Below are 23,095 nucleotides of genomic sequence, written 5' to 3' on the forward strand. Positions count from 1 at the left end.
AATAGTGAAAGAGATGGTACAGTGCATTTACAGAAAGAACATATTTGGAGTAATTATAGGATAAGCACACTCAGGTGTTGACTTTTCTTTGGGAAAGACAGCAATCTTCTCAGAAATTCAGTACTGATCCTTAAACTGAGAAGGTTTGAGTACATCATAGAGGGTTTACTGAGTTGTTACTGTCCTCAATCTGACCAAAGACAGCATTATTGGGCTACTGATGTGTCATGACTGTAGGCTCTAGACTACTGCAGATGATGTGAAGACATCACCACAAATTCTGGTGCAAATGAACCAGAAAACAAAAGAAAGACTATGAGACAGATTGACATTCAATGAAATGGCTTTTAAAGAAGTGGTCCAGTGGCCTAATGGATAAGACTTCAGCCTCTGGAGCTGAAGATTGTGGGTTCAAGTCCCATCTAGGTCAGTGTTTATGGCTCTCTGTTGCTGTAATGACATCCTTCTGTCCTGAATTGCAGGGATGGATTATATAGCATAATGCTTATCCCATACCCGTGGGACCCATGGAGATTCACTGCTGCTGTCTTCAAGGTCCAGTGCCACCCTGTTGCATACTGTGAGTGAAAAAAAAGTATGTGTTCTTAAAGCAGAGTAGCAGCATTTTTTGGGGGGAGTGGGTACCTAGTTTTGACAGGTATCCAGCTTCCACTTCCGCTTGGGCCGCCTAGGCGACCCCTCCTCTCCCCCCAGGCGGCCTCTCCCTCCCTGGAATCTTCAGGGACACGTCACAGGTCCCAGAAGATTGCAGGGCCATTCAGGACGTGCAGCACGACTCACGCATGAGCAGTGCGTACCCGGATGTTAAGCCGCAAGCTGTCATAGCCGGGTGCCCACAGGAGTAATGCCGGAGCCGCAGACAGGCGGGGGAGAGAAGCGAGGCTTTGGAAGTCCGCATCACTGGACCTTGGGACAGGTGACTGTGTGTTTATTAAAAGTCAGCAGTTACACTCTTTGTAGCTTCTGACTTTTATTAAACACAGAACCGGGTGAAACTCCGCTTAAGCTTTAAAAAAAAAAAAACCTTCTATTGCGCTCAGCCTCCTCCAAATTCTTTTTTTTTGCTGTGATTTGACTTCCTGTTAGAGGGTGGCTACATTCATTCTCCATGGGCCCACTGTATGTAGACCCTCTCTTGCTCGCTCCTGAGATGCACTATGGACTGTGGGATTTGTAGTGTGCATAGAGTAGTACACATCACCACAACTAACGTGCACTGCTGATTCCAAACAGGAGAACATTTTGTTTTGACCTATTGATTCTTTAACTAAGCAGGTTTGGCCAGGGTACTTTGTGGAGGATTTATGGAGTTGTTTCTGTTCTCAATCTAACCAAAGACAGCTATATTGATTTACTGATGTCTCATGAGTGTAGGCTCTAGAACACTGCAGATGATGTGAAAACACCTCCTCTAATTCTGATGCAAATGAACCAGAGAACAAAAGAAAGACTCTGGGAAGATAGCTTGGCATCCAATGATATGGATCATGCTGATGGGACCAGTGGCCTAATGGATAGGGCATGTGGGTTCAAGTCCCATCTGGATTGGTGTTTATGTTTCTAAGTTGCCATAATGGCATCCTTCTATCCTGAATTCCAGGTATGGATTATATTGCATAGTCACTTCAGCTTGGACCAATGCACGTAATGCATATGCCATACTTGTGGGACCCTTGTATAAGTGAAGAGTCACTGCTACTATGGTGATTGGTGCTGTCTTCTAGGTCCAGTGCTGAGCGGCTACCCTGTTACACACTGTATACGAAAAAGAAAATTCTATTTAAGTTTGTGTTCTTAACTTTAAAAAAAATACCTTCTATTGCTCTCAAGTCTCCTCCAAATTCGATTTTTTTTTGCTTTGATCTGACTTCCTGTTGGAGGGTGGCTACATTCATTCTCCATGGTCCCACTGTATTTAGAAATGTAGAACCTCTCTTGCTTGCTCCTAAGATGCACTATGGACTATAGAGTATTGCACATGACCACAACTAACCTGCACTGCTGATTCCAAACAGAAGAAAATTTAGTTTTGACCTATTTATTCTTCAACTGAGCAGGTTTGGCCACAGTACATCAAAAGATTTAATGGAGTTGTTACTGTTCCCAATCTGACCAAAGACAGCCATATTGGTGTACTGATGTGACTGTAGGCTCTAGAACACTGCAGATGATGTGAAGACATCTCCACCAATTCTGATGCAAATGAACCAGAGAACAAAAGAAAGACTCAGAGAAAACAGCATGACATCCAATGTGACAGGCTTGGATGCAGGGGCCCTGAAAGACTATGAGAAGACAGATTGACATTCAATGAAATGGCCTTTAAAGGAGTGGCCTAGTGGCCTAATGGATAAGGCGTCAGCCTCCGGAGCTGAAGATTGTGGGTTCAAGTCCCATCTGGGTCGGTGCTTATGTTTTTGTTTTGCCATATAATGGCATCCTTATTTCCTGAATCCGCATTCCAGGTATGGATCATATTGCATAGTTACATTGCTCCAGCTTGGACCAATGTACGTATGCATATGCCATACCTATGGGACCCTTGTAAAAGTGGAGAATCACTGTAGCAGTCACTGCTACTACCGTGTTTGGCAATGGACGCAGAGGGACCCTTGTAGAAGCAAAGACTCACTGTTACAGTGCACATGACCACAACTAACCTGCACTGACAATTCCAAACAATCTGAAAAAAATGTATTTTTGACCCACTGATTCTTCAGCTGAGCAGGTTTGGCCAGAGTACATCAAAGAGGAATTACGGAGTTGTTACTGTTCACAATCTGACCAAAGACAGCCATATTGGGTTACCGGATGTGTCATGACTCTAGGTTCTAGGACACTGCAGATAATATGAAGACATCTCCACTAATTCTGATGCAAACTAGAGAAGAAAAAAAAAACTTTGAGAAGACAGCATGACATCCAATGAAACAGGGATGAGTCTCATTGGATGACCCACATATTATATTCTCCATAATAAAATACAATAAAGTAAAAAATCCAACAAGGGAAGCAGAAACCCCTTCATAATGGACACAACAATTGTGCAGACCTGAGCTCTTCAGCCTTGACTGGTGCAGACTCGCCCAAGGGCTCTTTCACACTGGCAACCAGGGGGCGGTAATAACAGGTGGCTGAGCCATGGCTTGGCAGCCCACAATGAAGCTCTTTGGTTGCTTTACTTCCCTTATTCAAATTCGCTCTCTACATGGCTTGGGTTTTCAGGTGTCTCCTTCCCTTTACAGCAGGGGGCTCAAACTGTTGCAAAACTACCTGTGGGAGTCATGCTTGTAACTGTCAGCCTTGCAATGCCTCATGGGACTTGTAGTTTTGAAACAGCTGGAGGGCCACTAGTTTGAGACCCCTGCTTTACAGGGTTACTATGGAGGCATCTTTGTATGCCTGCTCCTGCTGGCATTACATAGCCTCCTACTTCTTTTGCCTGTGTTCATAAAGTCGCTCCCCTGCTCCTCCCTCCTCCAATTGAGTGAATAGTACACAGATGATGTGAAGCAAATAGGGTGTGTGCTTCGCTACACTGCGGTTCGAGGAAGCGTTGCTTTTGGACCTGAAGTGAAAACCCAAAATTGTAAGTATTTTTTGCACACTCTTCTGCAATAACACACACTTTTGTATCTTCTTGTAGTGTACTATTGAATGCACATTGAGCTGCACAAGCACAGGTCGGTGTGCATACCCATCACACTTTGGCTGTGTTGTTATGACCATGCTGCCTCTCCTCACAAGATGGTATAAATGGTAATAATGAAAGATATAACCAACAAACTGTACAAATCAACTATGACCATGTCACATTGGGCACCAGCCGTACACACACAAAACCAACATCAGTACTTAAGTGATCCATTAGAAGGCAAATACAGAAGATAGCGACTTTGTGTATCATTGCAATAGCCTATCCATAATTAAATCTGTCGGGGACAGCCCCGGGGTCTCAAACCATGGGGCCCATCGTTTTTTTAATTAACCTGAACAATCCATGTGCTGATAAATATAGCATTCCATTGTTAGTGTGTTGTCCACATGTATGTTTTTTTTAAAGCACAATGGTCTTCAGCACACCACAACCCATGTACCATGATGCAGCGTGGTGCTCTGAATTGTTAAAAAAGGGTCATTTTTTTTTTTTATCCTTTATAGTGCATTGGCAGTCCATTCATAATGAAAAGGCTGCCTTAATGAAATGCACATTAATGTGCATGCATTAACACGGGGAATGCTGTAGAATGGAGCTGTGAATGGGCCCTGATGGTCAGCCAACAAATTGCAAGTCGTTGGGAAGATGGTCTGCTTGAATGGCTGTAAGTGAGCAAGCACACATCAGTTTCCATTACACGGCTCATTTAACTGCAAAAGTGAGGTGCAAATGGTCCAGGTAGATTAGGTGTTAAAATGGAAAACTATGGGTGAGAGATCCATCTTCTGCGAGCTATAAAACATTTAGACATTTGAAAAAGTGCTGATCTAACAAATATACATTTTTTTTTCATTTAATGTTTCCTAAATGAATTCCACAATTTTTACAGTTTCCCTGGTTGTAGGGCTGTGACATCCTGTTTGAAATTTGGCAGTCAGCAGATGTTAAAGTGATCTAAAAATGGCTGTATCAGCAGAATAAGGGTTTTGGAAATACTACAACATCAGCAGAGCAGCAGGTGTAATAAATTCTACATTATTCAGACAATAACGGCCATATTTCATGAAATTGGGCTTTAGAAATGGTCGATTCACTAAGCGATCTCAATCTTCATTTACAATACCGACCATCATTATCAGGAATGATAGCCAAGGCAAGTTTAAATTGAACCTGCGACTTGGTTCAACTCTCCAACCCAAGGTCACTGCTGTGTGTTGTAGGGATTGGAGGATGGGACCACAGTGTATGGTAGGGGACACAGGCATCTGACACTTCCATAAGTGTCAAATGCTGAAGAGCCTGATGGAGGCCTCAAAACTGGAACAGAGAGAAGGGAGAAGACACGGAGTGGTGTGAATAGATGATGCTTTTTCCATTTCAGGGAACTTTTATTTGGATATTTTTAGGCGATTGATATAGTCGATTTAAAGTGTGTGTGCTTTGCCCATGCAAAAAAATACAACAGGTTCACTTTATTACGGCCCTCTCCAGCAGCACACACTAATCGCTGTTGCTTTTAGCCTCCGGGAACAAGCCCCATGTAAGCTAACAAGCCGCCAGTGGCCAGAGCATAGCTCAAACACAGCTATGGACTCCCCGATGACAGCACTGATTGTCCCAGTGCTGTCACATGATCCCCAATACCTGAAAGTACTGGGTATTTCATTTGGTTCCTGGTATGGAATGGTGCAGCAAGGATGGGAAAGAATACTAAATATATGCTGGAGATGGATTAACGCTGAATTTTAAGTATGACAATTTTTATATAATTACATTATTCCAGCTTGGATCAATATATGTATGCATGTGCCATACTTGTGGGAAGCTGGAAATCACTGTGGAAGGCACCACTCTCTTCTAAGTCCCACTTAGGAGGTCTTTTGTTCGGCATGGGCGCCATTCAGAGAATTGTAATTCCTTAATGAATGCCAAGTATTGCATTATGTATGTACCATGCCTGTGGGATCCTGGTGAAAGCTGGAAATCACTAGTCCTCCTCCGCTAGAATTTTGCCCAGGTCAATGATCAGTCTAGGGGATGTTGTTTTTATTTTTGAAGAACTTGGATAGGGATGAAGGTGGTGGTGGGCTACTCCAAAGTAAGAACTATGTACACCGAGGACTTAATCTTCCTTTCCTTCTTAAGTAGTAGTAGACACAACAGAACAAAGTCCCTCTGTCTTTAGTGGACAATATCTAGACAGAGCTCTTCGGGACCACCAGCCAGTGTCCCCTTTAACTAGACCCACAGCTGACTTTACTAAGCACCAGAGCGGTAGCTAGAGCACAAGGTCCCCAAGATCCAGCAACATCTGTACTCCCAAGGCACAAGGACAGATGGATGCCAATCTTCCTAGTGATATCCTCCAGTGATACTCTGGGCTCCAAGAATAAATGCAGTTACCCAACCCGCCTTCAGAGCCTGCCTTTCTGAGATATTCCAGGGCTGCATCCATATCCATGCCAACATTTGCATAACTTTACATCTACTATCCAGAAACTTCTCCAGTCTCCTGAATACAGGAAGCTTATGAAGAAATCAAGGGAGATCTCACCAATGGGACACATACAGCAAAATAAAAAAAAATCTGACGGGCAATTTAACCCTACCCTACCAATATCAAAAAATACTTTTGGCAATAATTTGAAATCTGACCAGACTGACCTTTGTGTATGTATGTGATGGCTTGGGGTACATTAGATTGTTAGTTCCATTGGAGTCAGGCAGCGATGTGATTGGCTGTCTGCATTCTGTAAACTGCGGCATAACCTGTCAGTAAATACAGGTAGTAAATAATAAGTGTATAATCTGATATCCCGGCAATCACTAATATACCACTTACCACTAAATTCCAGAGACTTCCCTAATGGATTAAAGTCCTAAACACTGCAGATAAATGATAGTCACCGAGTGACTTTTTAATTAACATTGAATTTATTTCTGAAAAATCATTTGCATTTTAAATGAAAAGATTAGTATCTTGAAGCCATGTACAATGTCACTCTTCCCTAGAGACTCATTTGCTTCAGTTTAACCATACTGTTATGGAAATAGTACTGACACAGTGTATCTGCTATGAAGGAAGAGATATCCTCTGGCCAAGACTGCTTTGTGTGGAGGGTGGTGAGGACCAACTGTGTATGAACTTTGAGAGTGCAAATCCAGAGTGTTGAGTGTCCCCCGACAATCTCCTCCTCTCGCCTCTCCTCCATCATACTGTCTTCAGCGGGGAATCCTTAAAGTGAAACTATACTGTCTGCATCTGAGCACCAAAAACATTGTTTAATTATTTTTTTAATATTCAAAGCAAACTCGCCCATCCATCCATGTCTATATGCTTTATTTTGCTGAGAAATCACTTTGAAAAACGACCCCCTAGCATTTCTTGCTGTGGCCATCTTGAGTAAGGGCAGATGATTCATGTAGCATTTACTTCCTGGGATCCATCTGCCCTTAGCTCAGGCAAGCAGGCAGGAGGGTGTGCTTAGCTGAGAAAGCCCCTCCTCCCCTCTTCCAGAAGAAAGATTCAAAATGCCCATGAAGACTCCTGGGATGTATGAGATCATTTTGGCCTAGGCTAGAAACCAGGAAGTAACTGAAGAAAAAGCAAAATATTAGATACTTTCCTATCTATTTACTAAAGCTAGCAGCATAAGTATTAAAAATAATCAATGTTGATTGAGAGAGTGCAGTTTGACATTAAAAGGGGAATCCTCCAACTAGGACTCTCTCCAACCCCATCTGACAGTGAATACTGCCTGGTCAATTGTCCTGTTCTGATGACAATTTTGTATTCCCATCATCTCTATCTTGGGGACAGTCTCCCCATGACTAAGCCCTGAGGGGCGGAGCAAAAACGCGTTGGGGCGCTGAAGTCCAGGCTGAAGTTGCCACTCTTACACTGATTCTAGGGACTACATGGACGTGCGGTTACAGGGATTCCCCCTCTTTTGTTCTCAGACTGGGGCCCCGAGTATACATGGCAAAATTAAAGTATAATTAAATGCCAAACATTTTTTATAGTTTTGTATCGAGGGCCAAAGGATTAGAACCCCTCTCAGGTTAACACTGCTGTCTGTGCCCCTGGTAGGGCGATTCCCCCTCTCTATTTGTCCTGTTTACCATTATTACTGAAAGTTAAAGAAAACCCCACATTTGGGGTTTTCATCATAACAGGAATAGAGGTGAAACCTTTCAAGGGTGACAACCAGGGATTTCCCCACTTTGCAGGGATTTCCTCTCACTTCCTGTTTTGGCTATGGGACAGGAAGTGAAGGGAAGTTTCCCCAATGGGACACAGATGGGAAAAAAACCCTCCCTTACTCTATCCAAAATGAAAAAAGTTAACTTAGTGGGGGCTACAATGGCCCCGACTATATAGGACAAAAATTAGCATTGCACCGATACCAAAACCGGTATTGGTGCCGGTACTAAGCATTTGCACGAGTACTTGTACAAATGTTTTCACACTAAATCTGATACCTTCTTGTGCGTTTTCAACTGCATCTGATTCTCTTGATATGTGAACCAAACTGTCTTTCTATGGAGCCCGTTCACATATGCACAGGCCAGCCGCAGAGCAATTTTAAAAGAGTCAGGTACGATTTTCAGTCCAGTTCAGGTATGATTTCCAATGTCATTCACTTTAAAAATTCACACCTGAGGGCTGGTGCTACCACCAGGCAAACTAGGCAGCCGCCTAGGGCGCCCTGCTGCCTAGGGTGCCCGGCCACTGGTGTTCCTACTCTCTTCTCTCTGCAGCAAGCAACTAAGTCTCAGCATCAGCAGGCAGCCGCCACTCCATTCGCACATACTGTCAGAGGCACAGTGGCGGCGGAGGACTGTGTCCCGACTCCCGAATGAATGGAAGCAAGCAAACATTTATTGATGGGCAGTGGTAGGCTGCATTGATGGGCACTGGTGGGCTGCACTGATGGGCACTGGTAGGCTGCATTGATGGGCACTGGTGGGCTGCATTGATGGGCACTGGTGGGCTGCATTGATGGGCACTGGTGGGCTGCATTGATGGGCACTGGTAGGCTGCATTGATGGGCACTGGTAGGCTGCATTGATGGGCACTGGTGAGGCTGCATTTCATAGGCACTGGTGAGGCTGCATTTGATGGGCGCTGGTGAGGCTGCATTTGATGGGCGCTGGTGAGGCTGCATTTGATGGGCGCTGGTGAGGCTGCATTTGATGGGCGCTGGTGAGGCTGCATTTGATGGGTGCTGGTGAGGCTGCATTGATGGGCGCTGGTGAGGCTGCATTTGATGGGCGCTGGTGAGGCTGCATTTGATGGGTCAAGGGGGGGGCAAAATTAGGTTTCGCCTAGGGTGTCAAAAATCCTTGCACCAGCCCTGTCTGTACTCGTACTCTGACTTAACCACTTGCCGCCAAATCACATACCTGTACGTCATTTGACTTCAAGTGGTTGTACCGGAGCTGCAGGCATCACTCCCATACCGTTGTGTAGAGACGACGATCGGCTTTCTTATGATAACAACCGATGTGGCTAAGCAGCCGATCAATTGTTAACACAAGCAGTGGGAGGGGATGTCCCCCACTCCCACCACCTTCCGCTGCTTTCCCGGGCTCTCCCTCTCACCGGGAGACCCGAGCGACCAGCCAGCACGTCCGCCCGAATACCCAAAAAAAGCCGGAATCGGCTTTGAACGGGTCTCCGCTGTAGTAACTCGGAAGCGATGTTATGACATCACTTCCTGATTACTGGAGTCTTAAAGGCAGCAGTAGTAAAATTTATATTGTTTGTCGCTGTTGTGTGGGCATGCGAAATGTTTAAGCATGACATGTTTGGTATCTATTTACACAGCATGACATCATCTTTTATATTAAAAACTGGGTTACGTTTTATGTTTTTTGCATTAAAATGAAAAAAATTTATTTTTAACATTTTTCCCCCCAAAACTACGTTTGAAAAACTGTTGCACAAATACTGTGTGACATAAAAGATTGCAAAACCCACCAATTTATTCTCTAGGGCCTCTGCTTTAAAAATATATGTATAATGTTTGGGGGGTTCTAACTAACTAAAGCAAAACAAATGATGTACATTTTTTCACATGTAAACAAAAATTGCCAGAAAATGCCTGGTCTTCAACTGGTAAAAAAAATCGGTATCGGCGCATCCCGAAGACCCCTTTCACACTAAGGCAACGTTAGCGCTAAAGTGCCGCTCTTTTACCGCTCTTTAAGCGGCGCTTTTTGGCCGCTAGCAGGACACTTTTAATCCCGAAGAAGGGGTTAAAAGCGCCCATGTTGCGGCGCTCCTGAAATGCTTTTCAGGTTCTTTGAAGGAGCTGCCCTTTCATTTCAATGGGCAGGGCGTTTTGGGAGCTCTAAATACAGCGATGCTGCAAAAGATGCAGCAAAGATGCTGCTTGCAGGACTTTTCATAACGTCCTACAAAGCGCACCGCCCCAGTGTCAAAAGACACACGGAAATGAATGGGAGGTGGTTTTCAGGTGCTATTTAGAGGCTATTTCTAGTGCTAAAACGCCTGAAAACTGCCTCAGTGTGAAGGGGGCCTAACAAAAATGGCAATAAAACACTCTGGGGGTTTGTCCTGTGCCATCTCCTAGGGAGCAGAGTTGTATGTTCATAGACCATACATATACAATACACATTAAACAGCTCCGCCCCCTAGTTGCTAGGAGATGGCAGCGGTGTGCAGTTGAGGGGTTACATGGTGGAAGGGCGGGTCTGCTGGCAGTGGAGTTCGTCACACCAGTGTCTCCTAGCAACATAAGTGCTGATTGTTGTTTTCCACAACCACTAAAAGGCCAAACATTACAGGATGGGGATTCCTCCTACAGGCCTGCTTTTTATCCAGTAGCGGAGACTCAGAGGGAGGAGCCTGTGTGGGCCTATCGCAGAGTGGCATTGCAGCGCCTTTCTTCATGATTTTCTTCGTTACTTTGAGCTCCGGCAGGGAAAATGTCTGTAAGACACCCATGTGAGGGATGAAGAATTAGCAGCTAAGCTAGCTAAGAGCCGCAGAAGATGTAAGGTTTATGTGTGTCTTGTGGGTACAATGACAGTGCCAGACATGTGCTGTGCATTGTGAGCAGGCTCAGGCTCCATTTAACCACACCACTCTAAGGCCTCATTCACCTGGGTGTACTACAGCATTCACCTGTTTGAGGGCCTTGTTTACCCCCCCCATGGGGATGGGCAGGCGTTCTGTGCGTCCCTGTGCAGGCAGTCCCATTCATGTCAGTTGGGATGCAGAGGATGTACGGACACAGTCGCTGCTCCTAATTTGATCTGTATGGGTGAACGGCCCCGAATGCACACTGTCTGCGTTCAGGGCGGTATAGGTGCACCTGTGGAAAATAAGTGCAGCGCTAAAAACTGATTTCAGAGTGAACTGAAAACAATATAAAACAGTGTGTATATATATGTATATATATATATATATATATATATATATATATATATATATATATATATATATATATATATATATATGAAAATCAAAACAAAATCTGAGTGTGAACTCAAAACAATGTAAATAATGTCCAAAAAAGGAAACAAATGCTTAGTGCCGGTTCACACTGGGACGAGTTGTCAGGCGACTTAGCCGCCTGACAAGTAGCGTGCCGTTCTGCACAATGGAACCATTCTAATCGGAGCAACGCAAGTCGCTCCGACTTAGAGAAAGGTTCCTGCAGCAGCGAGAAAAAGAGGAAGTAAAACCCACCAGGGTTTACTTCCTCTTTAAGCCCCATACAAACGATCATAAAATCGTACGACAAATGCAATTTCGGATCGATCGTACGATAATCTGATCGTTAGTACAGAGCTTTGGAGAGCCGATCAGGACAGTTCATCCGATATTATTTGATCGGACATGCACAAAATTTTTTTTCGTACAATGCCAGATCATACCATTTTAGTTTAATTAGTAGAGCTGTAGTTCGAAAATGAAATGGAAATGCATTGCAACACATGACATTACTTAGAACCCCCAAACATTATATATATTTTTTTTAGTAGCGACCCTAGAGAATAAAAAGGTGGTTGTTGCAATATTTTATGTCACACTGTATTTGTGCAGCAGTCGTTCAAATGCAATTTTTGGGGAAAAAATGACACTTTAATGAATAAAAAAAAAAAACTGACCAGTAAAGTTAGCCCAGTTTTTTTTGTATAATGTGACAGATTTTACGCCACGAGAATCGTGATCTTTTTATTCTAAGCAAAAAAATCGTGATTCTCATTTTGGCCAGAATCGTGCAGCTCTACTAGCCACTTGCATAAAGCACGCCAAACAATGAAGCCAGAGTCTTAAAGTCATTCTAAAGGCAGAAGGTTCTTAATGCATTCTTTGCATTAAAATAAAAAAACCTTCAGTGTGCAGCAGCCCTCCTTAGCCCCCCTAAAACTTACCTGAGCCCCATCTCGATCTAGCGATGTCCACGAGTGCTTCGGCTGCTCCGGGATTCCCCCTCCTGATTGGCTGAGACACAGCAGCGGCGCCAATGGCTCCTGCTGCTGTGAATCAAAGTCAGTCAGCCATTGAGGAGAGAAAGAGGGCGGGCCCGAACCGCGGCTCCGTGTCTGAATGGAAACACATAGCAGCGTCTCGACTCGGGTGGCCTCATAGCAAGCTGCTTGCTGTGGGGAAACTCGACAGGAGGGAGGAGCCAGGAGCGCCAGCGAGGGACCCGAGAAGAGGGGGATCTGGGGTGCTCTGTGCAAAACCACTACACAGAGCAGGTAAGTATAACATATTTGTTATTTTCAAAGAAAAAAAAAAAGAGACTTTAGTATCACTTTAAATAGACTCTGTCTGACCCAAAATGGCCACTAGAATCACATGGGGTGCCAGCGTCCAGTTGGACTGCTGTCTTCTTGTGACCGCAGGAAGTCAGAGGAACCAAGTTCCTTACAACTTCCTTCTTCTGCATTGCCGCTTTGGTCGAGCGCCACCTGCAGTGAGGAACACATACTGCACCTGCCTACATGTTACGCAGTCAGGATGAGGTTAAAAGGCTCAGTTCCATTTAAAGTAAAAGTGCTCCGGTTTTGCGATCTTTGAATAAGTAGTGGAAGCCGTGTACAATAAGCTCCTTTGCTTTCTTCAAGAGATTTAGGAAATAAACTTTTATAGAGGCACCTTAAAATACCAGGATGAGCCAACCTCACTTTTCCATCTCTGCCTCCAGCCGTCCCCCCCCCAGCTCCCAGCACTGCTACAAACAGTGTGTCATGAACTGTCTGGGTCCTCGGGGACCCCTGCCAAGCCTCACTTTCACCATAACTACCCAGGTTCCTTTCAAGTTTTCCCCTGTGGCCTATTATCAAGTGTTTACCGCCTGTGTGATTCATCTGCGACGCTGCAAGTGATCTCTTCATTAATACCATTACGTGACTTTTATCCCTGGACCAGATTGCTGTGCCTTGATGAAGCAAAGTAATCTTTGTCTTCTCCTGTAAGACGATGCAGCAATAGAACGCAACCGCTCTGCCGTTCTGTTTACCAAAGTGTCATGTCAATGACACTTTCGCCTTTTTTTTTTTTTTTCTTTTTACCGCTTGGATTTATTTCATTGCATTTCCCCAACAAATTCAATTTAACGCTGCTGTCTTACAAAGGCGACATGCGATTCCAACTTTCATGATGTCATCACTTCCTGATGGGACGGGTGGAAAGATTGAAATTTTCGTCTTGAAAAAAGAACTTTTTGTGATTTTTTTTTTTTTTTTTTTTTTATTCCCCTCGAATCTTTTTTTGGAAACAGCTTACGTTTTAATTAAACAACGTCACTTTTGCTACTGTAGCTTACCAGATTGCTGTAAGCTGCTTGTGAGGGACCTGGATGCTCCGGGTAAAAAGCTCAGCCGTTAGAATCGTTGGCCAGACTTCAAGCAGCAGTTGGACTCTGCCCAGGAAGCCGGCTGAAAGACAAGTTTGTTTAATTGACCCTAGCCGTTTTTTCCTCTTTTTTTTTTTCCCCCTCTGTTTCTTTTTTGCTGTGTGTGGAATAAAGCTGCTGGATCATTTGCTGCCGGAGCCAGCTGTGCATCAGACGGGGACAGGTCCGTTGAATGAGAGTCTTGTGAACCATGGCTTCGGTGTTTATGTGCGGGGTGGAAGACATGCTGTGCAACGGGAGCCGCTTTGTGTGGAACATGACGGTGTCTACGCTGAGGAGGTGGTACACGCACAGGGCCAGGGCATGCCAGCTGGTGCTAAGGACTTGGTGCGGCCTCAGGGAGGTCTATCAGGTAAGTAGGCTTAAAAGGGGGGGGGGTAAAAAAAAAGTTGACTTCCAGTTTTAAGCTGTTAGAAGAACACTCCGGCTAAAACGCTCCATTCACTTTCTAAACAGTTACTTCAACTTTAAGCGTATCTATGGTCGAAACTTAAAATCCTACATTCATTTGCACATTGTATTTTAATTATTTCTACCCTACACCTATTAAACCACTTGACCTCCGGAAGGTTTTATCCCCTTCAGGACCAGGCCATTTTTGCTATTCAGCGCTGTCCCACTTTGAATGACAATTGCGCGATCATGCAACCCTGTACCCAAACTGCATTTTTACCATTTTTTGAGACAGATAGCGTTTTCTTTTGGTGGTATTTAATCACCACCGTTTTCCTTCGTTTCTGTTAGAAAATTGTGTAAATACGGTAAGTACGTTTTCTTCTTCCCTGATGTGCACTAATGAGGCGGCACTGATGGGGAGGCACTAATATGCAGCACTGATGGGCACTGATAGGTGGCACTGATATGCAGCACTGATGGGCAATGATAAGCGGCATTTATGGGCACTGATAGGTTGAACTAATGGGCAGCCTTTATAGGCACTGATAGGTGGCAATAATGGGCACTGATGGGCAGCACTGACAGGCATCACTGATGGACACTGAAAGGTATCACTGATGGGCACTGATTGGCATCACTGGTGGGCACTACTGGGCATCACTGATGGGCAGTGTTAATTTAGTCGACTAAAACATTTTAGTCGACTAAAATACAACTAAAACAATTGAGATGACTAAAATACGACTAAAACTAAAATGTCATTTTAGTCCTAAGACTAAAATGAGACTAAAACTAGAATGCCATTTTAGTCAAAAGACTATGACTAAAACTAAATTGCAATTACTGAAATGTACTTGAGATTTAGTCGACTAAATACGACTAAAACTAAAACATTTGCAGAAGACTAAAATGGGACTAAAACTAAAATGCCATTTTAGTCCTAAGACTAAAATGAACACTGCTGATGGGGCTGCACTGATAATCACTGCACTGATTATGAGTGCAGATCCCTCCTGTCAGGAGAGCCACTTATCTGCTCTCCTCTACTTATGCTCTGTCAGCTTGAATACAGGAATGCCAATAACTGTCACTTCCTAGTTATGCTGTGATTGGACACAGCTGATCACATGGTAAAGAGCTTATGTCATAGGTTCTTTACCGTGGTTGGAGATGTGGCGTGTTGGAGCAACACACTGCACTACCCATCGCCACGCTGCACGCCCCCGGGGGCGCACACGAAGGGCTTGTTCTGGAGGATTTCATATGACGTCCAGTCGGAATGGGAGAGCTACTGCCCAGCCATCATTTTGCTATAGGCTGTGCGGGATGTGGTTAAAGTGTTACTAAACCCAGGGGCCTGTATTCACTATATCTGGTCTCCCACAGTACACAGAACATGGAAATGCAATTATTTTCATAAATAAACTGCTAAATACCTTTTCTAATCAGCAGTATATAGCAGTCTTGTGACTTTTATCAGTGTGTGGTTAAAGCTTGTAGGAGGAGTTTTCATACTGCACTGGCTGTCCTATGACAGTGCTGACAGTGCTGACAGTGCTGATTGGCCCTGTGCTGCTCACATGAACTCTCCCAAGAAAAACCTCTCTAGCAATACACACCAAACTGAACATGTGCAGTTTGCCCCTAAGGCTCTGTTCTATCAGCAGATAGGTTGGGGACAGTGGACGAAGGGGAGGATAAGAGAAGACATGATTGAAAAGCCTTTTTAGCCACTTAAACTCAAATCGCTGTACCAGTAAGTTGGCTTGAAGAAGTGGATGTATCGGGGTATAGTTTGCAGCGACAGGCTATACCCCGGTACGGTTTTTCAGAGCGGGTGGACGGCTACCTGGTGATAACGGCTGATCTGACGTCGCCCCCCACTGCCTGGGATAACGGGCGAGTGGCTTCTGAGCCAGATCAGCCGTTATCACTAGATAGCCGTCCGCCGCTCTTCACGGGCCTCTTGTCCCACTGGGAGACCACATCGACGATATGGTGTGTCTGCCGGCTTCGATCGGGTCTCCGTAGTAAAATTCCGGTTTATTCGGCTGTCAATGGCGCCACTTTAAAAAAATGACAGTGTTCAGAATCGCCGATTTTGGCGATCTGAATACTTTAAAGTGCAAAGGAGAGATTTGGGGTCTTTTAGACCCCCGATCCCTCCATAAAGCGTACCTGTCACTGCCTATTACTGTCACAAGGGATGTTTACAGGCAGAAATAAAACTTCTATTCAAAGCTAAATAAAATAAATAAAAAAAATAAATACATTTTAAAGTGCCCCCATCCCCGCATCCTCGCGCAGCAAGAAAAACGCGTACGTAAGTCACGCCCGCAAATGTAAACGGTGTTAAAATCACACATGTGAGGTATCGCCGTGATTGTCAGAATGTGAGCAATAGTTCTAGCACACGACCTCCTCTGTGACTCTAACCTGGTAACCGTTAACATTTTTTAAAGCGTCACCTATGGAGATTTTTAAGTACCGTCATTTGTCGCCTGTCCACGAGTGTACGCAATTTTCAACCGTAGCATGTTTGGTATCTATTTACTTGGCGTAACATCCTCATTCACAATATATAAAAAAACTGGGCTAACTTTACTGTTTCCTTTTTTTTTATTTTAAAAAAAGTGTATTTTTTCCAAAAGAATTTTGTTTGAAAGACCGCTGCGCAAATATCGTGTGACATAAAATATTATTGCAACGACCGCCATTTTATTCTCCAGAGTCTTTTATTATATTTTTATATATATATATATATATATATATATATATATATATATATATATATATATATATATATATAATGTTTGGGGATTCTAAGTAATTTTCCAGCAAAAAATACTGATTTTAATTTTAAGTGCTAAAAATGGGCTCGGTCCCTAAGGCTCGGTTCACACGGGGCGACTTGTCAGGCGACCTAGCCGCCTGACAAGTTGCCTCCCGTTCTGTACAATGGAACCGTTCTAATCGGAGCGACGCAAGTCGCTCTGACTTAGAAGAAAGGTTCCTGTACTACTTTGGGGGCGACTTGCATAGACTTCTATACAGAAGTCGTCTTGCAAGTCGCCCCGGCAGTCGTGTGCAGGTCGCCTCGGTGAGGCGACCTGCAAGTCGTGCCGCCTCTGGTGTGAACCGAGGCTAAGTGGTTAAACAATGCAGAGGATTAACCCCTTAGGTTCCACAGTGAGTATAACAAGCATGCTTTACTGCATATACAGACTGACTTTAACTAGCAATTGCTTGGTCATGCAACTCTGTACAGTGTACACAAATAACATTTATACAATTTATTTCACACATATACGGCTTTGTTTTGAATGATCCTGGAGTTTGTAAACTTACTTTGTGACGATCCCCACACATTTCCTTCCTTCAGTCCTCTAACACATGAGTAGGTCCTGCTGTTTTGTCACACATTTCATAGAGCCTGCCCTTCTGAACCACAGAGGTACTGAGAGGAGGAGTTTCAGGAGGCGGAGTCAGTACAGGAATCACAGCTTGCAAACAGCAAGGTACCATGGGATATGTAGTCTTTAGGAGTTGAGGAGAAGCTGCAAAGCACGCAGGAAGTTGTGGAAAAGGGTGGCAGAATGGATATTTTTCTAGTAAGCTTATATTGGATTGTCAAATATATCTATTGTTTGTATTGTTAATACAATGCTGATGTTATAAAATGAAATTGCATGATGTGACTATAGATTTCCTTTAACAGCTGTGCACTTTCATTAAATGTATATTTTGAGTTGGTTAACCTGAACTCAAGATGTAGATTAATATAAAAACAATGATATAAAGAAAAAAGGGGAATAATGGCAAAAACATGCCTTACTTATCCCATAGTTTTACAGGTACCACATCCTCCATTGTTAAAGTAAAACTATGGGCAAAACTTTTTTTTCATTTTGGCTAGAGTAAGGGCACTCTTACACTGGTAGTGTCCTGGCGTCGGCGGTAAAGCGCCGCTATTTTTAGTGGCAATTTACCGTAGTTTTTGCAGTGTTTTCCGGCCGCTAGCGACCCCTTTAAAACCCCAGGTTTGCAGTCGCTTCGGCGGCGCTGCCTATTGATTTCAATGGGCAGGGGCGCCGTCGAAACGGTGTATACACCGCTCCAACAGCGCCTCAAAAATGCTGCTTGCAGGACTTTTTTGAGCATTATGCCAGCGCACTGCTCCAGTGTGAAAGCCCTCGGGCTTTCACATTGGAATGAAAGGAGAGGCGCCTTACAGGCGCTATTTTTAGCGCTATAGCGCCTGTAAAGCGCCTCAGTGTGAAAGGGGTCTAAGGGTCAGATTTTTTTTTCGCCATCTGTGTCCCATTTCGGAGATTTCCCTACACTTCTTGTCCCATAGCCAAACAGGAAGTGAGAGGAAATCCCTGCAAGAATTTATTGGGGACCCTCAGGTTACCAGAACTGGTGTCCCCATTGGAAGATTTCCCCTCTATTATTTTTCAGGGGACAACCAAAAAGTTGGGGTTTTCTTTTACTTTCACTTTCAGTGATAATGGTAATCCCTAATGGGGACACAGACAGCACTAAAAAACCTGACTGGGGTTCTAATCTCTCCCCACTCTATCCAAAACAAAAAAAAAGTTTTGCCTTTAGTTATACTTTAAGTCTTACAGTACAAATCCCACAAAAAAAAAATCTAAAGAGGATTTTAATGGTACAGTATAAAGAAAAATGGGAATAGTGGCAAAAGCATGCCTTACTTATCCCAATTAATAGAATTCTGTAATCACTAATACATCACTGAATGTTTGTTTTTAAATGCAAATAGTGTAAGTACCCGTATCAGGTTTTATATCAGCCACTTGTAGTTTATTGCACAGCAAAGCTCACTTGAGGGGAGAGAGAAGCAACAAAAGCAGGTGTGCTGCAGTGCAAAGATAAGGTTGATAGGAGGAAAGAGCAGAGTGATAAAGAGTTGACCTTATCAGTGCGCTGCTTTCCTTTTCACTGTCTAGTCACATGCTGGGGATGGGGAGGAGGCATGTGAGTAAAAGCAGAACTGCAGTAAAAATAGATCAGGTCCCCTCTTCTATCAGACTAGGCTGAGCTGTCTAACAGAAATGTGTACATTTTAGGACAGAGTGGATGAAAATACACATTTCAAATCTGGTATTATAATAATCCTTGGGGGAAAAAAAGCTCTCATATACTGTATGTAGTTCATCAGTGTAAAGTTGCTGTTTGCTGGGAGTTCCGGTGCGAGGTCCGACGGAAGTGGGGAAGGGGACCAGGCCCCCCCTGAAAGGTACTAAATGTGGCACCTGAGGTGGGGGGGGAGACGAATAAGTGGAAGTTCCATTTTTGGGTGGAATTCTGCTTTAAGAATAGTTGTGGGATTGTGTGCTTTGACATTAGAGAGCAATAAAGAGCTTACAACAGCCTCTCAGTACAGGTACTGCTAGATGGGATTGCATGTGGAACAGCAAGGGTCGCTTTAAGGGGGTTCTGTCATTAACCACTTGACAACTGGGCACTTAAACCCCCTTCCTAACCAGACCAATTTTCAGCTTTTGGTGCTCTCACATTTTGAATGACAATTACTCAGTAATGCAACACTGTATCTATATGAAATTTTTGTCCTTTTTTTCACACAAATGGAGCTTTCTTTTGGTGGTATTTAATCACCGCTGGGTTCTTTATTTTTTGCGCCGTAAAAGAAAAAAGACCGAAAAATCTGTAAAAAAATACATTTTTCTTCATTTCTGTTATAATATTTTGCAAATTAGTAATTTTTCTTCATATATTTTGGCCAAAATTTATACCGCTACATATCTTTGGTAAAATTAACCCAAATCGGTGAATATCTGAAAATTGATCACACCTGAAGTACTGACGGCCTATCTAATTTCTTGAGACCCTAACATGCCAGAAAAGTACAAATACCCCCCAAATGACCCCTTTTGGAATAGTACGTCATAGTACGTCCTCCCAGAGTTATCCAACCGCCCTGCAGCCGTCACTCGGCTATGGGCCGGTTGGTAAGTGGTTAAAAAAGATTTTGAAAATAAAGACCTCCCTGCAGTAGCAAAGAGAAAAGGCCAGCTTATGAATTTTCAGAAAACGACACTTCCAGGAGTGTCAGAATTCTGGACCCAGATTGTATTCTGATAGACAATCTTCCCAATGCAGCCACAGGCAGAAGTAATGCCGTGTACACACGAGCGGACTTTTCGATCGGACTGGTCCGATGGACCGAATCCGGTGGACAATCCGATCGTGTGTGGGCTTCATGGGACCTTCAGCGGACTTTTCCAGTCGAAAATCTGACGGACTTTAGATTTGAAACATGCTTCAAATCTTTCCGACAGACTCGAGTCCGGTCGAAAAATCCGCTCGTCTGTATACTAGTTCAACTATTGGCTACTGGCTATCAACTTCCTTATTTTAGTCCGGTCGTACGTCATCACGTACGAATCCGTTGGACTTTGGTGTGATCGTGTGTAGGCAAGTCCGTTCGTTCAAAAGTCAGTCGAAAGTCCATCGAAAAGTCCGCCCGTGTGTAGGCGGCATAAAACTTCTATTCAAAGCTAAAAAAAAATGGCTGGAGTTAGGCTTTAAAATACACCAGCCTTTCTCAGTCCTTTTTACCCCAGAGGAGTCTAAGTTTCCAGTCTCAGGAAGCCTTCGGAAACCTGTTGACTCCTGGTTACCAGGAAGAATGTCCTCCTTATAGATAGCTAAAAAGATCATTGGTGCCACGCAGTTGGCTTTCCCAAGTGGCGTTGGTCCTGAAACTATGCTGACACCATCAGATGGGAGATCAATCAGCCACTGCTTGAGGGACCCCTAGCAAACTCTGGAGGAACCCTAGGTGAGAATGGCTGGCAAACTCAATATGGGCAAAAGTTTGACACCTGACCATCACATCTACATGAGCTTGATAAGCATCCAATTCCAAAACTAAGGGCATTATTATGAAGTTGCTCCCATACACAGCCCCCACTCTTCTTTGAAGACTTTTCACAAGATTTTGGAGTGCATCTGTGGAAATTTGTGTCCAGTTAGCCAAAAGAGCATTTGTGAGGTCAAGTACTGTTGGGCAAGAAGACCAAGCTTCAAAATCAGCATTTCAATTCGTCCCCAAAGTGTTCAGTAAGGTTGAGCTCAGGGCTCCGTGTATGTCACTTGAGTTCCTCCAGACCAAACTCACCTAACTTTGTCTTTATTGAGCTGGCTCTGTGCCAGGAGCACTGTCATGATAGAACAGAAAATAACCTTCTACAAATTGTTCTAACAAGGTGGAATCGCACAATTCTCTTTCTCCGCTGTACCTTTCAGTGGAAACACCTGAACCCAACAATTTCGTTTCAACGTGGAATGTGATGTTCAATAAGCTCAAATAGATGTGATGGTCAGGTGTCCACATACGTTTGGCCATATATTGTAGTTATTCTCAGTACAGGTGCAACTTAATATTGGGTCCTTCTTAAACACAGAGAATAACAGGCCAGACTCAGAGTAGACTGTCTGTTATTCTCAGAATGAGATCTACCTATATAGCAAGTAGTAGTCACATTCAACTGGACTTGTTCAAATGAGTGTCAGATGTGTACAGCAACGTCCATATGCACACAGGTACCACATGTGGGTAGGTACAGCGTGATGCAGTGGCAGTAATGATACAAAGCCCGGCTGCAGAGATGTCCAATTAGAAACAACCCCAGCAGGAGAGCGCCATTCCAGGTAAACACTCACAGTTCTTTTCAGTGTAGAGATGCAGAGGGAAAAGATGCACCGACAGCGTCTGTCTTGAGAGGACAGCCGGCCTGGTCCCAATGGGGAGGTTTCTGTGCAGAGTTGGGTGTCCCTAGCCTGTCCCTGTCAGGAAACTTTCCGTACCACTAATCACTTTCCCTGACAGATGGGTGCAATTTCCCTGCCCTGTCCATTTTGCAAAGCAGACCAAAGCCTGGGGGCAGGGACTTAAAAGGGCTCTGCTGACCCAAGATGGCCACCAGGAGTTACCTGAATGCTGTCTTCGGGGCCCAGGAAACCATAGAGAAACCATGTTTCACCTGATTTCCTCTCCAGGCTGCAATACCGCTCAGGTTGAGCACCATCTGCAGTGGAGAAATCAGACTGCACCTGCCTACACACAGACGCTGTAATCCACTTGCTGAGGAATGTGTCAAAGCAGATGTTGATATCCAAGAACATCTTAACAGTAGACAGTCACATTCAACTGGACTAGTTCTGTAATGTTGAAGAGGTTTTGTAGCTTCTCCTGTTCAGGATGGGAGGTATGAACATTGTGGATATGCCAAGTTAGGGATGTGATACTAATCACACTATTTAATTTGCATTGTACCATCTCTTTCCGAATGTGGATAATGGCACTGTAATTATTTTAATTTAAAAAAAAGTAAAAAAAAAAAAAGAAAAAAAGTATGTTTTTCCTAATTGATATACAGCTGTCACATGACCCAGATCTTTCCAACCCTGTCTGCAGGGAAACAGTGAGAGGAGGAGCTTCTAGTCCTCTGCTGCTGGTCACATGTTCAAAATAGAAAAAAAACAGCATTTGGAATACATAATTCATATCAATAATCTGTTTTAAATTGCCATACAAATATATATTTGAAATTAAATCTTTATTATTTATATTTATTATTATTTTGGCAAAAAGTCCAGGTCCATGGAGGTACAGACATAGGCTGGAGGGGTGTCACACAGTCTGTGACTGGCAGAAATCTGCCCACACCATGTTATTGCTCGCAACCGGCCCAGTGCTTCAGATGTGGATATTGCTGTATATGGCCTCAGCCAGCGCTGCTCCAGCAACGCCTCCTGACATGTTTCGCCCCATCTACCGGGGCTTGGTCACTTCAGGTTACTTCTGTGACCAAGCCCCGGTAGGCGGGCGAAACCTGTCAGGGGGCATGGCTGGAGCAGCACTGAATGAGGCAATACACAGCTATATCCACATCTAAAGCACTGGGTCAGTTTTAAAAAATACATGGCGTAGGCAGATTTCTGCCAGTCACAGGCAGTCATGCTCCTCCAGCCTGTGTCTTAGAATAAGAGGGAGGTGAAGTGTCCATCAATCAAGATGTAATGACCCACCCTCATTGTGTTTAGCTGGTTAGTGGCCAAGGAGGTGGGA

The 23,095-nt window shown here is 44.0% G+C and overlaps 1 protein-coding gene and 1 non-coding gene across 3 annotated transcripts in view; both read left to right on the forward strand.

The window, feature by feature from the left end:
* Positions 1-23,095, forward strand: part of FRMD4B (FERM domain containing 4B) — a 332,830-nt gene that overhangs the window by 70,060 nt on the left and 239,675 nt on the right. Inside the window, exon 1 of one of the 2 annotated variants that reach the window (XM_073592114.1) lies at positions 13,703-13,930. The exons of the other annotated variant lie outside the window; for it this stretch is intronic. Coding sequence (XP_073448215.1) covers positions 13,769-13,930 — 162 coding nt within the window. The 5' untranslated portion in view covers positions 13,703-13,768. Of the gene's footprint in view, positions 1-13,702; positions 13,931-23,095 lie in introns of those variants that run through there. 2 annotated transcript variants of the gene reach the window in all.
* TRNAR-CCG (transfer RNA arginine (anticodon CCG)) lies at positions 2,354-2,426 on the forward strand. The gene has a single exon. It is a non-coding gene; the product is annotated as a tRNA-Arg (tRNA).

Source organism: Aquarana catesbeiana, linkage group LG07 (genome assembly GCF_042186555.1).
Source record: "Aquarana catesbeiana isolate 2022-GZ linkage group LG07, ASM4218655v1, whole genome shotgun sequence".
NCBI classification, from domain to species: Eukaryota; Metazoa; Chordata; class Amphibia; order Anura; family Ranidae; genus Aquarana; species Aquarana catesbeiana.